This window comes from Rhinoraja longicauda, chromosome 1 (genome assembly GCF_053455715.1).
Source record: "Rhinoraja longicauda isolate Sanriku21f chromosome 1, sRhiLon1.1, whole genome shotgun sequence".
NCBI classification, from domain to species: domain Eukaryota; kingdom Metazoa; phylum Chordata; class Chondrichthyes; order Rajiformes; family Arhynchobatidae; genus Rhinoraja; species Rhinoraja longicauda.
The window spans coordinates 16,602,627-16,620,332 of NC_135953.1; the positions used below are offsets into that span (position 1 = coordinate 16,602,627).

At 44.7% G+C, this 17,706-nt stretch overlaps 2 protein-coding genes across 2 annotated transcripts in view; one reads left to right on the forward strand and one right to left on the reverse strand.

Moving 5' to 3' along the window:
• Nucleotides 1-13,825, reverse strand: part of ptcd3 (pentatricopeptide repeat domain 3) — a 45,998-nt gene extending 32,173 nt beyond the window's left edge. The window contains exons 1-7 of the mRNA XM_078411713.1: nt 13,689-13,825; nt 6,864-6,916; nt 6,695-6,734; nt 5,882-5,927; nt 5,721-5,789; nt 3,499-3,603; nt 326-449 (exon numbers count right to left, since the gene is read on the reverse strand). Of these exons, the coding sequence (XP_078267839.1) occupies nt 326-449; nt 3,499-3,603; nt 5,721-5,789; nt 5,882-5,927; nt 6,695-6,734; nt 6,864-6,916; nt 13,689-13,804 (553 nt within the window). The 5' untranslated portion in view covers nt 13,805-13,825. The remainder of the gene's footprint in view (nt 1-325; nt 450-3,498; nt 3,604-5,720; nt 5,790-5,881; nt 5,928-6,694; nt 6,735-6,863; nt 6,917-13,688) is intronic.
• Nucleotides 13,826-14,094: 269 nt separating this feature from the next.
• polr1a (RNA polymerase I subunit A) overlaps nt 14,095-17,706 on the forward strand; it is a 107,607-nt gene continuing 103,995 nt past the window's right edge. The window contains exon 1 of the mRNA XM_078411842.1: nt 14,095-14,221. Coding sequence (XP_078267968.1) covers nt 14,145-14,221 — 77 coding nt within the window. The 5' untranslated portion in view covers nt 14,095-14,144. The remainder of the gene's footprint in view (nt 14,222-17,706) is intronic.

Sequence of the window (17,706 nt, forward strand, 5' to 3'; positions counted from 1 at the left end):
ACCTCTGACATCCGTACTAATCAAGAATCTATCTATCTCTGCCTTAAATATATCCAGACTTTGGCTCCACAGCCTTCTGTGGCCAAGAATTCCACAGATCCACCACCCTGTGTTCTCTTGTGTACTAGTACCCTATGTTCTAATGTTCTGTAGTTGCAACATCTTGATGCTTCCCTACTTTTAGAGCCATACCGCATGGAAGCCCGTTGACTGCCGACCAAGATGCCTCATCTAATTTTGTATCATTTACCTACATTTGGCCTTATTACCAGATCGGCGCACATTTGTTTGGGATATACTGTGAGGGATGGAAACTAAAGATTACCTGCTTGCACTAGTTGGTCATACAGATCAACAGAATCCTTCACTCTCCTGAGCTGAATGCATTCTTTTAGGGCTTCCTCCGTCACTTCATCTAACAGGGGCTCCAACTGTTGTGGCATTAAACACTATAAAATAAAACATTTTGCTGGTTTTTGCTGTGTATGAGCAGGGTGGTGCATTTGCTGCAGGGGCATTCTTAGTCACGTGTGTGACCAGAAAAGTGAAAAATTGTGGAATACATCTCTTCTAATTCTGAAAGCATTACAGGTATATTGTTTCGTACTGTATATATGACTTGTATATGTCGAAGTTTATCAAGTGAAATTTTTATATGTTATGCTGACAATGTTTGTTTAGGGTAAGAGGTCAAATATGACTGGTCGTGTGTGTGAACTCACATGGCCCCACACGTGACCAGTCATATTTGACCTCTTACCCATGGAAAGTAAAGTACAAAACAATATACCTGTAATGCTTTCAGAATTAGAAGAGATGTATTCCACAATTTTCCACATTTTTGGTCACACTAAGACTAAGAATGGCCCTACATCATAACAAAGATTATATTTTAGAAAATTCCTTTGGCCATAAAATTCATCAAGATGCTCTGAAAGTGGCAAGAAAAACATTACCCATGCCAAAAAGAGACAAGAAACTGTAGATGCTGGAATAATGAGAAAAACACAAAGTACTGGAGGAACTCTGGTAGCATCTGTGGTGGGATTGATAAGTCAGCTGGTGACAGATGAGAGCTCGGAGACCAGAGACAAAAGATTTGTATAGTTTAGTTTAGATACAGCATGGAATCAGGCCCTTCGGCCCATTGAGTCCACGCCGACCAGCAATCAATTGTGCTACACACCAGCGAACAATTTTTTTTGCAGAAGCCAATTAACCTACAAGCCTGCACGTCTTTGGAAAGTGGGAGGATGGAAACCGGAACACCCGGAGAAAACCCACACTGTCACAGGGAGAACGTGCAAACTCCATACAGACAGCACCCGTAGTCAGAATCGAAACGCGTCTCTAGCGCTCTAAGGCAGCAACTCTACCGCTGCGCCACTGTGCCGACCAGTTTGCTGCAAATTTAAAGAAAGGCTGTTGGAGTGCAAGAGATTTACTCATTCTTGGGATGAATCGGCATCATGGTGCAGCTTTCATCCCAAAGAGGAAGATTCTATGGGGAGAATGAAGTGACCGTGGCTGTCAAGGAGAGGTCCCAGATACCCTGCTGCACAAGGGAGCAAAGCAGAAAAGTGGGAACTATAGGCCGGTTAGTCTGACTTCGGTGGTTGCTAAAATTTTAGAGTGCATTATAAGGGATGAGGTTACGGACTACTTAGAGGTTCATGATAAAATAGGCTTTGTGAATAGGTTCACGATAAGCATGGCTTTGTGAAAGGGAGGTGTTGCTTGACAAGTTTGCTGGAATTCTTTGAAGTAAATAAATAGCAGGACAGGCAAAGGAGAGTCAGTAGATGTTGTTTACTTAGATCTTCAGAAAGTCTTTGATAATGTGTCACATATGAGGCTGCTAAGGAAGATGAGAGCCCACGGTATCAAAGGGCAGATACTAGCATGGATAGCAGGTTGGCTGGATGGCAGAAGACAAAGAGTGACAATAAAGGGCGCTTTTCCTGGTCGGCTGCCAGTAACTAGCAGAGTTCCGCAGGGGTCGGTGCTGGGGCTGCTACTCTTCATGTTGTATATTAATGATTTGTACGACGGGATTGAAGGCTTTGTGGCCAAGTTTGCGGATGGTTCAAAAAATGGGTGGAAGGGCAGGTAGTGTAGAGAAAGCAGGGACACTGCAGAAGGACTTGGGAGAGTGGGCAGAGAAGTCACAGATGGAGTATAGTGTAGCAAAGTGTGGAGTCATGCATTTTGGTAGTAGGAATAAAGTCGTAGATTATTTTCTAAATGGGGAGAGAATCCAGAAATCGGAGGTGCAGAGGGAATTGGGAGTGTTGGTGCAAGATTCCCAAAATTTGCAAGCTGAATCGGTAGTAAAGTAAGCAAACTCAATGCTAGTATTTATTTCAAGAGGGCTTGTATACAAAGACAGGGATGTAATGCTGAGGCTCTATAAGGTGCTGGTAAGGCCGCATTTGGAATATTGTAAACAAATTTGGACACCATTTCTGAGAAACGATGTGCTGACTCTGGAGAGGGTCCAGAGGAGGTTTGCAAGAATGATCCCAGGAATGAGTTGGTTAACCTATGGTGAGCGTTTGTACTCGCTGGAGTTGAGAGGAATAAGGGGGAACCTCATTGAAACAAACAGAATAGTGAAAGGCTTGGATAGAGTCGATGTTTCCACTAGTAGGAGAGTCTGGGAATAGAGGTCATAGCCTCAGAATTAAAGGACGTTCTTTTAGGAAGCAGATGGAGACATTTTTTTAGTCAGAGGGTGGTGAGGAAGTGCAGCATAGGTTCATGAGGTTAATTCTCAGGATGGCAGGACTGTCATATGATGAAAGAATGGAGAACTGGACGTATGAGGAAGCAGACCTTTTCAGTCAGAGAGTTGTAAATCTGTGGAATTCACTGCCTTAGAAGGCAGTGGAGGCCAAGCCTATGAATGCATTCAAGAGAGAGCTAGGTAGAGCTCTTAAGAATAGCGGAGTCAGGGGGTATGGGGAGAAGGCAGGAACGGGGTACTGATTGAGAATGATGAGCCATGATCACATTGAATGGTGGTGTTGGCTCGAAGGGCCAATTGTCTATTGTATTCACTGGAATTTAGAAGGATGAGAGGGAATCATAGAAACATATAAAATTATTAAGGGATTGGACACGCTAGATGCAGGGAACATGTTCCCGATGTTGGGGGAGTCCAGAACCAGGGGCCACAGTTTAAGAATAAGGGATAGGCCATTTAGAACTGAGATGAGGAAAAACTTTTTCACCCAGAGAGTTGTGAATTTGTGGGTCAAATGGCCAAATTCTACTCCTATCACTTGTGATCTTATGAACTGAGCAAAAGGAAATTAAATAAAACTAACCACAATTAAAACAAACTGAAATTCCCTTCAACTTATCTCATTAGTATTACAATGCTGTAGTGTAATTAAAACTGTTTCCATCAGAAAACTTAATGTTCACATCTTTAGTTTTACAATGGCTGTAGATCGTTTCATGAAGATTTTTTTTCAAAGGAGGGACTCAACTTACTGGTATAGACGGTTCAGCAAAATCCTTCTGGAAAAACTTGGGATAAGTGTTAATGATGTACTTGGCCGCATTACACCCAGACTCCTGTGATAGGGAGTAGAGACGCTGAAAGAACAAGAGGGAGCATGTTATTTACAATGAGAGCTGTGGAACTTGGTCAACATCATCCAAGAACGAGGATATTCAGTGATACTTAAAGGTTCAGAAGGATATGGGCCAAATGCAGGGAATTTGGACTAGCACATTGGTCTGTATGGGCAAGTTGGGCCAAAAGGCCTGTTCCCATACTGCATGACTCTATGGCTAAGAAATGGTTTCAGAGGTTAATGAAATGATAATTAAACGTTTTTTAGTTCCTAGTCAGGCATGTATGATGACACGTGAAAACCATTCAGCAAGCTGACATTTCCATGCATTTTCCACATACTTCTTTGAACCTTTTTTTGAGCATCCACTGTGCTGAACGACAAGAACACTTATGGTTTCACAGGCTTAAACAGCATGGAAACAGACCTTTCGGCCCAACTCATCCATGACAACCAATCTGCACTAATCCCATTTGCCTGCCTTTGATCCACTAAACCTTTCCTATCCATGTAGCTGTCTGAATGTTCTTTAAACATTGCAATTGTACCTGCTTGTACCATTCCTCTGGCCACTTGTTCCATATACTCATGATGGTTGCCATTCTATATGAAAACCTGCCTCTCCGATCTCTTAAAACTTTCCCCCCTCACATTTATTTAAGTTTCCCTATAATGGAAAAGAAACGATGACTACCTATCTTATCACATCCCTCATAATTTTATACAACTCGATAAGATTACTGCTTAGCCTCTGTCGCTCCAAAGAAAACAAACCCACCTTATCCAATCTCCCCTTACGACTTATGTCCTCCAGTCCAGGCAATATTCTTGTAAAACCTTTCTGCAATCTCTCTAGCTTGATCTTATCCTTCCTGGTGGCGAGCAAAATGGCACACAAATGGAAAGGGGAGAAATGGGTGTGAATCCCCTACCGCATAAAAAATGGTCCCGACCCAAAACGTCACCTATCCATGTTCTCCAAAAAGACTGCCTGATCTGCTGAGTTACTCCAGCACTTTGTATCTCTTTTGCAGAGATGAAATAAGGTGGGAGAGTCCCTCAGAGAATTGCACTTTATATGCTTGGGCTATAATGATGAGGTGCGGTAGATAATTAACAGTCCATCCAAAGTAACCAGACTCTTTTTGGTAATAAAAGTATTCAGCTGGCTTTCCTCCAAGATCTCCCATGATCTTCTGTACAGGTTTGCAACAGAGGACTGCTCCGGCATTTTTGTGTCACAAGTGATGCAAGATAATTTGCAAATATGTTGTTCCACCAATGCCCACCTATATCTTTCCTGCTTTGCTGCTTCTTATCAATTGTTGTTCTGTGGATACAACAGAAATACCACAAAAAACTGGTACTTACTTATTAACAATGGTTCACATTAACTAAATCCACAATCAAGTCTATTTCATTGGCCCAACAGCGGTCTCTGGTACTTTGATACTAACAAGTTGGTGAATAGTGAATCAAGAAACCATAAACAGAAAATGAAGATAAACATAATTTTTAAGCTAACATTTTAGCACTAAATTGAAATGTGCTGATGAGATTAAGCTAGCTGCTGAATTTCATACTTCTTAAAACAAATGATTTGAAACCCATTAGATCTTAAAACATTCGAGGGAATCAAATTTTTTAATGCATGGTTATTTTTTGAAGGAGGGAGAAAATGAACCAGTGACAAGCCATTAAAACTCAGACACAAAGCATCATTTTCAGATAATAGTTCATTTGAAGTTTCATGTCAATTCATTTGAGTTCTGGAAGAGTACAAACTAGCCATTCTGTGGAAGCAGGACCTGGAACATTGACTCCGGATTCTGATCTTAACAACCAATACACAGGTAAAAAGTCACTGTCAAGTACACAGTGTAACCGCGATAAACACTGAGCTTTGCTTATTGCTACAACCCCAAAATCAGAGCCAATTCAGCCAGAAGAGATAGAAGGCCAAAAACAAATACTGATAGCCTGACACTGGCACCAGAGGGAGAAAAAGACACAAGATTTACCTTTCACAATGACTTCTGCCGTTAAATTCCACTATGTGACTGAAGCATGCAAGAGAAAAGGCTCAAATGGAATATACAAAGTAGTAGAAACAGCCTGTCAAGGTGGAAGACTTACAAACTCGGGTGATGTCCTGGGTATAAGGTACGGGTCATCTTGGAACCTGTAATGTATGGCTGTGGGGTCCTGAGACATAAAAGCAAAAAAACGAACATTTTATAGGCGTCACAGGAAAGCTTCCCATACCCCTGCAGATAATAAAGATTAAAAATACCCACTCTGTTCACTGTAGCTGCAAGAGTTTGAAGGACTGCTAGCTTGTCCCTACAAGACACAAAATAATGGTGTTATGAACTACTAAATTAACATTAACAATTTCATGTCTTCAACAGCATAGTAGACATCAAAATCACTGTACCAGAATGATTACTGGAGCATTAATACCTTACACAAAGTCTCTTACTAGCTTAATGTTTATTCCATTTGACCCCATGCACTTGAACATATTCTAACCACTTAAAATATTTCAATGAGGTAAAATGTTATGCAAGTGTGCATTATTCTTGTAATGCAATCTTAGGTGATCAGGTCAAACTGATTGTCATTACAGATGTTCCTGGAATCATCCAGAATTTACCACATCATGTTGTGGTTCAAGATTTGCTCCCTACACAAATGTCAAAACCAACATTTTGGTGTCAACAATGAAGGGAGAAATTCGGAATCATCTCTACCAAATCTAATAGCCACATCAACCAGGAGGAGAAACAAGGAACTGGAGATATTGAGTTACAAACAAAACAAGAACTCGGTGGGTTAGGCAGCATCTCTGGTGGACATGGATAAGCGACGTTTTAGATCCTCAGAGGAAGCAGGCTCAGATCAAGGGGATTTGACAGCACCTCCATGAGATCAGGTCACATTGGATATGCAAGTAATAGAGGAGTATGGACCATGTGCAGGCAGAGATTTGTTTATATTGGCATCTTGATTGACATGGGCATTAAGGGCCGAAGGGACTGTTCTGTTTGATAATTATCTTCTCATCACAATTACGAGCCTAAAATAATGCAATAAATGAAAACACTTACCAAGTTTTCTTTCTTGGAATGACAATTTCTTCTGCAGAATCTTAAAAGTAGAAAGGAGAGTGAATGTCTAATGAGATTCTGCCTGAGATGGCATGGTCAGAAATTAATGGATCAGTCCAAGCAATTAGGACCCCTATCAACACTACTGGAAACAATAAAAGCAAATTACCTGTCTGCTTCACTGCAACACACTGGCAGAGTAAAGGACTCGTGGAATAATACCTGTCAAGCAATAATTAGTAAAATTAGTTTTGGATTTGTTACCATGAAATCCCTGCTCCAAGAATCCTTGTGACTGTTTTAGTTTAGTTTGTCACATGTACCGAGGTACAGTGAAAAGCTTTGGCTGTGCGCTACCCAGTCAGCAAAGGCAATACATGATTACAATCGAGCTGTTTTCAGTGTATAGATACATGATAAGGGAATAACGGTTAGTGCAAGGTTAAACCAGCAAAGTCAGATCGGAAGAAATGGGGGAGATATTAAACAATTTCTTTTCTTCGGTATTCACCGAGGAGAAGGATATTGAATTATGTGAGGTAAGCGAAACAAGTAGAGTAGTGATGGAAATTATGAGGATCAAAGAAGAGGAGGTGCGGACACTTTTGAAAAATAAAAAGTGGATAAGTCTCCAGGTCCTGATAGGATATTCCCTAGGACATTGAGGGAAGTTAGTGCAGAAATAGCAGGGGCAATGACGGAAATATTTCAAACGTCATTAGAAACGGGGATGGTGCCGGAAGATTGGCGCATTGCGCATGTTGTGCCTTTGTTTAAAAAAGGTTCTAAAAGTAAACCTAGCAATTACAGACCTGTTAGTTTGACGTCTGTGGTGGGAAAATTAATGGAAAAGATACTTAGGGACAATATATATAATCACATGGATAAACAAGGCCTGATTAGAAACAGTCAACAGGGATTTGTGCCTGGAAGGTCATGTTTGTCTAATCTTCTTGAATTTTTTGAAGAGGTTACCAGGGAAATTGATAAGGGCAAGGCTGTGGATGTTGTCTATATGGACTTCAGTAAGGCATTTGACAAGGTTCCACATAGAAGGTTGATTAAGAAGGTTAAATCGTTGGGTATTAATAGTGAGGTTGCAAGATGGATTCAACAATGGCTGAATGGGAGATACCAGAGGGTAATGGTTGACAACTGTATGTCAGGTTGGAGGCCAGTGTCTAGTGGAGTACCCCAAGGATCTGTGTTAGGTCCACTGTTGTTTGTCATTTACATTAATAATCTGGATGATGGTGTGGCAAATTGGATTAGTAAGTATGCAGATGATACTAAGATAGGTGGTGTAGTTAATAATGAAGTAGATTTTCAAAGTCTACAGAGAGACTTGGGCCTTTTGGAAGGGTGGGCTGAAAGATGGCAGATGGAGTTTAATGCTGATAAGTGTGAGGTGCTGCATTTTGGTAGGACAAATCAAAATAGGACGTACAGGGTAAATGGTAGGGAATTGAGGAATGCAGTGGAACTGAGGGATCTGGGAATAACTGTGCTTTGTTCCCTGAAGGTGGAATCTCATGTGGATAGGGTGGTGAAGATGGCGTTTGGTATGCTTGCCTTTATAAATCAGAGCATCGAATATAGAAGTTGGGATGTAATGTTGAAATTGTATAGGGCATTGGTGAGGCCGAATCTGGAGTATGGTGTGCAGTTTGGGTCGCCAAATTATAGGAAGGATGTCGACAAAATGGAGAGGGTACAGAGGAGATTTACTAGAATGTTGCCTGGGTTTCAGCACTTAAGCTACAGAGAGAGGTTGAACAGATTGGGTCTTTATTCTTTGGAGCGTAGAAGGTTGAGGGGGGACTTGATAAGAGGTTTTTAAAATTTTAAGAGGGACGGACAGAGTTGACGTGGGTAGGCTTTTCCCTTTGAGAGTGGGAAAGATTCCAACAAGGGGACATAACTTCAGAATTAAGGGACAAAAGTTTAGGGGTAACATGAGGGGTAACTTCTTTACTCAGAGGGTGGTGGCTGTGTGGAATGATCTTCCGGTGGAAGTGGTGGAGGCAGGCTCGATTTTATTATTCAAGAGTAAATTGGATAGGTATATGGATGGGAGGGGATTGGAGGGTTATTGTCTGAGAGCAGGTAGATGAGACTAGGTCAGAGAAAGTGGTCGGCGTGGACTGGTAGGGCCGAACGGGCCTGTTTCCGTGCTGTAATTGTTATATGGTTATATGGTTAAGTGTGTAAGAACTTGTACCTCCTCCAACCTCAGTGGAAACAGGCCTTTTCGCCAACTTGCGCACACCGGCCAACAATGTCCCAGCGACACTAGTCCCATTTGGTCCATATCCCTCCAAACCTGTCCTATCCATGTACCTGCCTGTTTCTTAAATGATTGAATAGTCCTAGCCTCAACTACCTCCTCTGGCAGCTTGTTCCATACACCCACCACCCTTTGTGTGAAAAAATTACCCCTCGGATTCCTATTAAATCTTTTCCCCTTTATCTTGAACCCATGTCCTCTGGTCCTCAGTTCCCCTACCTGACTCATCTACTGTATCTCGGCATCTCATATTTCGCTTGGGCAGCTTACAGCCCAATGGTATGAATTTGATTTCTCTCACTTCAGGTAGCCCCGACATTCCCTCTCTCTATCCCTCCCCCACCCAAGTCGCACTAGCTTCTCGTTTTCACCCGACAAACAGCTAACAATGGCCTGTTTTTTTATCATCGTTACTTTTTTGCATATCTCTCATTCATTGTCCTTTATCTCTCCACATTATGGTCTCTAATCTCTTGTTTTCCTTTTCCCTGATTAGGCTGAAGGGTCTAAACCTGAAACATCATTCCTTCTCTCCATAGATGCTGCCTGTCCTGCTCAGTTACCCCAGCATTTTGTGTCTATCTTCAAAGTCAGATCAAGGATAGTCCGGGGGGGGGGCGGGGGCCACCGAAGAGGTAGATGGTAATTCAACACTGCTCTCTGCTTGTGGTAAATACCGAGGTAGCGTGAGATATAAATAAAAGGTTGTGTAATGGTCTGGGCTGCGTCCACAATAGGGCTCTTGCACGGCTGGCGAGGTCACGACCCCTGACCCGTACTGTTGCCACGCAACGCCTTCTGGCGAACAAGCGGTGTACTGAAAGCAAGTACTTACTATGGCTGCCAGTACACCGTCTGTGGGTAATGTAATTTTGTCCAAAAACATGTTCCATTATATTCGGTCCCAGCAGCCGTTGAATTGCCGCAGTTTTTTTGCCAGAATTCTGCCAGACTTTGAAGCCAAAGTTGCTATTAAACTTGCAACACCTCAGTCCCAACCAAAAATCTTAAGAATGGCACCACATAATTACAGTGCTTAATCACATCAGGCCGCTTAACTTCATCCCAATAAACCTAGTACAGCTGCAAACCTCAAGCTACATACCACAACATGCGTACACTGCCTGTTGAACCATATCTGTAGGAGCCATTTATGCTTAATTCAGTTATTGTCATTGTGTTATGGCTATGTTTTAATATTTCTAATTTATGTCTTTTTTGCCTGCTTGTGGGTGTGACTTAATGCGTAATTGGGAGTGTCCAGATGGGAGGAGGCTAGTGTGTCGACAGAGGTTGTGGGTCAGTTTAGTCTCAGAGGATGGTGAGCATACAGTTCTTTACCACACGCGCTCGTACCATACGCTTCAAGTCAAGTCAATTTTATTTATATAGCACATTTAAAAACAACCCACGTTGACCAAAGTGCTGTACATCTGATTAGGTACTAAGGAAAAAAAAGAAACATATAGTAGCACGCAAACAGTTCACAGCGTTTCCTCAATGAGCCTCAAACGTTAGGGAGTAGAAATAGGTTTTGAGCCTGGACTTAAAGGAGTCGATGGAGGGGGCAGTTCTGATGGGGAGAGGGTTGCTGTTCCACAGTCTAGGAGCTGCAACCGCAAAAGCGCGGTCACCCCTGAGCTTAAGCCTAGACCGCGGGATAGTGAGTAGCCCCAAGTCGGCCGACCTGAGGGACCTGGAGTTAGAGAGGTGGGTTAGAAGATTTTTGATGTGGGGGGGGAATGTCCATTTAGGGCTTTATACGTGAATAGGAGGAGCTTGAAGTTGATTCTGTACCGTACAGGGAGCCAGTGGAGAGAGGCCAGAATCGGGGTGATGTGGTCCCTTTTACGGGTACCCGTCAGGAGTCTCGCTGCGGCGTTTTGGACCAGTTGCAGGCGGGACAGGGAAGATTGGCTGATCCCAGTGTATAGGGAGTTGCAGTAGTCTAGGCGGGAGGAAATGAAAGCGTGAATGATTTTTTCTGTGTCGTTGAATTGGAGGAAAGGTTTGATTTTAGCTATGGTACGAAGTTGGAAGAAGCTGGCTTTTACCACAGCGTTGACTTGCTTATCAAATTTTAATGCAGTCAAATATCATGCCGAGGTTTTTGACATGCGGTTTGACTAGGCAGGATAGGCTTCCAAGACTGCCTGTTATCGATTTGATTCAAGAGATTCAAGATTCAAGATATCTTTATTTGTCATCCAAAAAACAAGTTTTTTGGACGAAATTTCGTCACCCACAGTCCAACAATAAGAGCAATAAAATAAGCAAATTACACAACCCCAACCAACACAAAACCCCCCAAAAAGAAACATCCATCACAGTGAGTCTCCTCCAGTCCCCTCCTCACTGTGATGGAAGGCCAGAATGTCTTTTTCTCTTCTCCTGCCGTCTTCTCCTGCGGTCAGGCTGTTGTCGTTGCCATGTTCCAGGCTGCGCCGGACGGTGAGTCCAGGCTGAGTCGGGGGGGCCGACTAGGATGACCTCAGACTTGCTCTCATTTAATTGGAGGAAGTTCTGTGCCATCCAACATTTTATGTCCTCAAGGCAGTGTAAGAGGCTGTTTAAATTTGACTGGTTGTTGGGTTTCAGGGGGAGGTAAAGCTGAGTGTCATCGGCATAGCAGTGGAAAGAAATGCCGTGCCTTTGAATGATTTGGCCAAGGGGGAGCATGTACAGAGAGAAGAGAATGGGGCCTAGGATGGAGCCTTGTGGAACTCCGCAGGAGGCTAGCTGGAGCAGAGGAATAACTGCCTATGGCAATTATGGCGATGGCGAAACTCCTATCTTTGAGGTACGAAGCGAACCAGCTCAGGGCAGTGCCATCAATGCCAACCGCGTACCGGAGACGGTCAATAAGGATGGTGTGGTCCACTGTATCGAACGCTGCGCTGAGGCCGAGAAGGACCAGGATTGCACAGTCGCCGGTGTCGATGGCGAGAAGCAGGTCGTTGTGTACCTTCAACAAGGCAGACTCTGTGCTGTGGTGGGCTCTGAAACCTGACTGGAAACGTTCCAGGATGGTGTTTTGGTGCAGGTAGGGCACTAATTGGTTTAGAATTGCCTTTTCAAGGACTTTTGACAGGAATGGCAGTTTGGAAATGGGTCGGTAGTTGCTAGGCAAGGTGGGGTCTAGGTTAGGTTTTTTCAGTAAGGGCTGAACCACCGCGTGGTTGAAACAGGTTGGAACAGTGCCAGTGGCCTGAGAACTGTTGATAATAGAGAGGATGCTGGGACCGGCTATTGCAATGACATCCTTCAGAAGGGCAGTGGGGGCAGGATCAAGGGGGCAGGTTGCAGGTTTCATAGCGGAGACAAGCTTTGCAAGGGAGGATAGTGACGGGTTGGAAACAGTCCAATTTAGATGAACAGACTAGTGAGACAGCTAGGTCACGGGTGGGAGGGGAAATGTTCATTCTAATGTTCTCAACTTTGTTGGTGAAAAATTTAGCGAATTCTTCGCACTTAGCAGGGGACCCAACTAAGCTGGTACTGGGGGCGGGACATATGACAGAGGTAATTGTGCTAAATAGGACCTTGGAGTTATGAGAGTTTTTGGAAATAAGGTCGGAGAAGTATTGTGCTCTAGCAGACTTTACTATATTTGTAAGAACCATACGGTAATAACTGCAAGAATTCTAGATATTGTTTGAAGCAGAAACAGTTGATAAAGTACGGAAACTGATATATTACTCTATGATTTGTGCTACTTTAATAAAACCAATTAATGAAGAAAAGAAGTTTGGAAGATTCGTTTTGTCATAACTACATTTCATTCCCGAGGAAGGGCCTGTTTGGTGCTATATTTGGGGCAGTCCAGAACCAGGGACCACAGAATAAGAATAAAGGGGAGGCCATTTAAAACTGAGGTGAGAAGAAACTTTTTCATCCAGAGAGTTGTGAATTTGTGGAATTCTCTGCCACAGAAGGCAGTGGAGGCCAATTCACTGGATGAATTTAAAAGAGAGTTAGATAGAGCTCTAGATGCTAGTGGAATCAAGGGATATGGGGAGAAGGCAGGCACAGGTTACTGATTGGGGACGATCAGCCAGGATCACAATGAATGGCGGCGCTGGCTCGAAGGGCAAATGGCCTCCTCCTGCACCTATTTTGTATGTTTCTAAAACCCCAACGGGGTTCGGCCGCTCAACCATCACGGCACAAAAGGCAAAACGCACGTTAACACCGGCACACAGTAGCCCCCCCCCCACACACCCTCTCTCTCTCACCCCCTCCCCCCCATCTCCCCTCTCCCTCCCCCCCATCTCCCCTCTCTCTCCCCCCCATCTCCTCTCTCTCTCCCCCCTTTCCCTCCCCACTCTCTCCCCCCTTTCCCTCCCCACTCTCTACCTCCCTCTCTTTCCCTCCCCCCCTCTTTCCCTCCCCTCTCTTCCCTCTCTCCCCCCCCTCCCTCTCTCCCCCCTCCCTCCCCCCTACCTCTCCCTCCCCCCCTCTCTCTCCCTCCCCCCCTCTCTCCCTCCCCCCTTCTCTCTCCCTTCCCCCCCCCCCCTTCTCTCTCCCTTTCCCCCCCCTCTCGCCCTTCTCTCTCCCTTTCCCCCCCTCTCTCTCCCCCCCTCCCTCCCTCTCCCCACCCCTCTCTCTCCCCCCCTCTCTCTCCCCCCCCCCCCTCTCTCCCCCCCCTCTCTCCCCCCCTCCCCTCTCTCTCTCTCTCTCTCTCCCCCCCCTCTCTCCGGACCTCACCGGGGCGCTTTGGTGTTGTTGCTGCCGCTGCCTCTCTCCAGCCGCCCGGCAGCCGCCGCCGATGTCCCGCTTCTCGCGACCAACTGCCGACACACGCGCACGCAGGGCGCCGCCATCTTGTGTCGCCGCGCACTGCCTTGTGGGGGCAAGGCCAACAGGCAGCCCGGGGAGAGCCCAAGCATTACCCAAATAAATAAAGTTTAATACTGACACGAACAAAACACCAAGGAGAACCCACTACAAATATCAATGATAGTCTTGTCTTCCATAGTGAAATGCTGTTCTTAACTGTTGCAGCAAGATGGGTTTTTTTAAGTGGACCTCATCTCCACCCCCCCTACTCCCGAGTTGCCCTGATCCGCACAACCCCCCCCCCCCCCATGTGAGGTTCGTCGCTGAAGTGAAAATGCTGAGAAGATTAAAAAAATAATAATTACCACAAGGACAGGCAGCAAAATGTTTATTGGGAAAGAAATTCCTTGGAGGCGCTTGGAAAGCATTTCGTTCGGCGTGTATTCAGAGGAGGAGGTCAGGTAAGAGGGGGTCTTTATCAACGGGGACAGTGTGGAGAAAGTGTCCAGCTTCAAGTTTCTGGGCACTCACATTTTGGAGGACCTAACATGGTCCAATAACACTGCTGCGCTGGTCAAGAAGGCACAGCAACGACTGTTCTACCTAAGAACACTGAAGAAGTCTTGTCTACCCCAACAGCTGCTGACGACCTTCTACCGCATTTCTTCACACAGAGAGTGGTGAGTCTGTGGAATTCTCTGCCACAGAAGGTAGTTGAGGCCAGTTCATTGGCTATATTTAAGAGGGAGTTAGATGTGGCCCTTGTGGCTAAAGGGATCAGGGGGTATGGAGAGAAGGCAGGTACAGGTTACTGAGCTGGATGATCAGCCATGATCATATTGAATGGCGGTGCAGGCTCGAAGGGCCGAATGGCCTACTCCTGCACCTATTTTCTATGTTTCTACCGCTGCACCATAGAGAGCATCCTAACACATGGCATCCCTCTGTGGTATCTCAGCTGCACGGAGGCAGAGAGGAAAGCTCTTCAGCGGGTAGTCCATAGAGCTCAGAGGACCATCGGAACATAGCTACCAGACGTGGAGGGCATCTACAACACACGATGCTTCAGAAAAGCCACCAGCATCCACAAAGACTCTTCACACCCCTGCAACAGTCTGTTCGAACTTCTACCATCGGGCAGGCGATACAAGGCCTTCTACGCCCGCACCTCCAGACTCAGGAACAACATCATCCCCAGGGCCATAGCTACTCTGAACCAGTCCTGCTGAGCCGGATGGTCACATCGCACAGTGAACCGGCACAGATCTACTTGCACTTTATTCTGTTTTAAAACTGTTCTAATTTGTTTCATTGGGTTGTTTAAATTAATACTGACTAGCTAATTAATTTATTGCATCGTATGGGAGGCGCATTCCCAATCTCGTTGTACCCCTGTACAATGACAATAAAGATATATTATATTGTGTTGTATTGCATGATGGTAAATGTGTACAGCAATTAATTCTTCCCTCGCACAAAGCATGGAATAGTCTTCTCCCTACTATAGTTACGCAACTAAATTTAAGGGAGCTCTTCTTCTCCAACAAGCCCTTCTTGCTTAAGTCCATACTCCGCCACCTCCAGTTTAAATTCCATTTGGAATATTTTGAAGAACCAAGATAAGAACGCGGCCTCTGCAGCCTGTGTGGGCTCTCGCTGCGCATCACAGACCCGCTGGAGGGGCAGCACCCTGAAGACATTTAATGTAGATAGACACAAAATGCTGGAGTCACTCAGCGAGACAGACAACATCTCTGGAGAGCGAAGGAAGATAGAACGAGACCCAAAACGTCAGCTATGCCTTCTCTCCAGAGATGCTGCATGTCCTGCTGAGTTACTCCAGCATTTTGTAAACCAACATCTGCAGTTCCTTCCGAAACTCTTCGGACATAGTTTAGTTTAGAGATACAGTACGGAAACAGGCCCTTCAGCCCACCGAGTCAGCGCCGACCAGCAGTGACCTCGTACACTAGCACAGTGCTTCTTAAACTATTCCAGTGTCATTCACCCTTGAGTCATTCACCCATCTAGTTTCATTCACCCCAAAATAATTTAATTCACCCTTGGATGAACCATTCACCAGTTTAAGAAGCACTGCACTAGCACTGTCTTACACCAGGGACAGTTTTACAATGTTTACCGAAGCCAATTAACCTACAAACCTATGTAGGAAGGAACTGCAGTTGCTGGTTTACACCGAAGATAAACACAAAGTGCTGGAATAACTCAGTGGGACAGGTGGCATCTCTGGAGATAAGAAATAAGTGACGTTTCAGGTCGAGACCCTTCTTCAGACTGAGAGTCAGGGGAGTGGGAAACTGGAGGTATGAATAGGTGCAAAGAAAAAATGAATGAACGGTATGCAAAACGACAAACTGAAGAAGGGTCTCGATCTGAAACGTCACCCATCCCTTCTCTCTAGACTGCCTGCCTGATCCATGAGTTACTCTAGTATTTTGTGTCAACCGACAACCCTGCATGTCTTTGGAATGTGAGAGAAAGCCAGAGCACCCGGAGAAAACCCACAGTCACAGGGAGAATGTACAAATTCCGTACTGACAGCACCCATAGGATCGAATCCGGGTCTCTGGAGCTGTAAGGCATCAACTTTACTACTGCTGACTGAGATGTACCGTGTTTTGAAATAGCATGTGTTATCTCCAACAAAGCTGTCTGCCTTCCTGAAACTAGGGAGGACAGGATGTATCTGACCATGTGTTGATACTTGCAGTAGGGGTTTGTTAGCTTCTACATAAATTGTTATGGTTAATACTTGGTGATGTGAATCTAGTACCTTTTGAGTTGAAGAAACAGTGAAATGCAGATGCTGGTTTACAAAATAAGACATGAAGTGCTGAAGTAACTCAGCGGGTCAGGCAGCATGAAGGATCCTGACCTGAAACGTCACCTATCCATGTTTTCTGCAGATGCTTCCTGGCCCACTGAGTTACTCCAGCACTTTGCATTGTCATTTAAGTTCCAAGCTTCCTTCTGTCTTGCAATTGCAACATTGTTTTGCTGTGCATGACAATATGTTCAGCTGTCAACACAGAATTTCATGGTGCAGTTTTGTATAGTTTTGATATTCCTAATGGAAGACAGCCTACTGTTTTTGCTGTATTTCCCATGGGCATTGTTGCTCTGTAGGTTGGTCTTGATTGTGCAGTTGTGGACTTGATATGCACTCGATATTACTCGATAATCCTTGATCAATGCAATTGAGGGAACATCAGCTTTCAAGAGGAATGACAAGATCAATAGGTGTGATGCTTGTTTTTGAAGCTGATGCTTATTTTGAGCATCTGCATTGTTCTATTCGATTTCCAAATATTCTTCTGGATCTAAAGTAATAAACAATTCACTGGAAGAACTCAACAGTCTAAGTATTTTCTGTGGAGGCAAAGGGATGGTTGACATTTTGGGTCGAGATTTTGCATCAGGACTGGATATAAGTGACAAGTGACTGCAGATGCTTGGATCTAGAGAAGAGATTGAGCTATAGACACAAGGAACTGCAAATCTGGTTTACAAAACGAGACACATCTTGCTGGAGTAACTCAGCGGGCCAATCAAGCCATCCACCGTGTAAGGATAAAAGGCACAACATATAGTGAAAAGCTGCTTTTGAAATAAAGATTTAAAAGAGTGGAGCAATTGTAATGGATGATAGCAGGTCCTCTTCTGGGACCAGCATACAAAGAGACGCCACACTCCAGCGCTATCTTGCTTGTTCTGGAGAACATGGACAGGTGTCATTTCAGGTCAGGATCCTTCTTCAGACTGATTGTAGTGCGGTGGGTGGGGGGGGGGGGGGGAGAGAAAGCTGGAAGGGAGGTCAGGGCTGAACAAAGCCTGGCCTGTGATCGGTGGATACAGGTGAGGGAGGGTTTGATTGGCACATGGTTGGATAAAGACAAGAGATGAAAAGACAGGATAGTGAGATAAG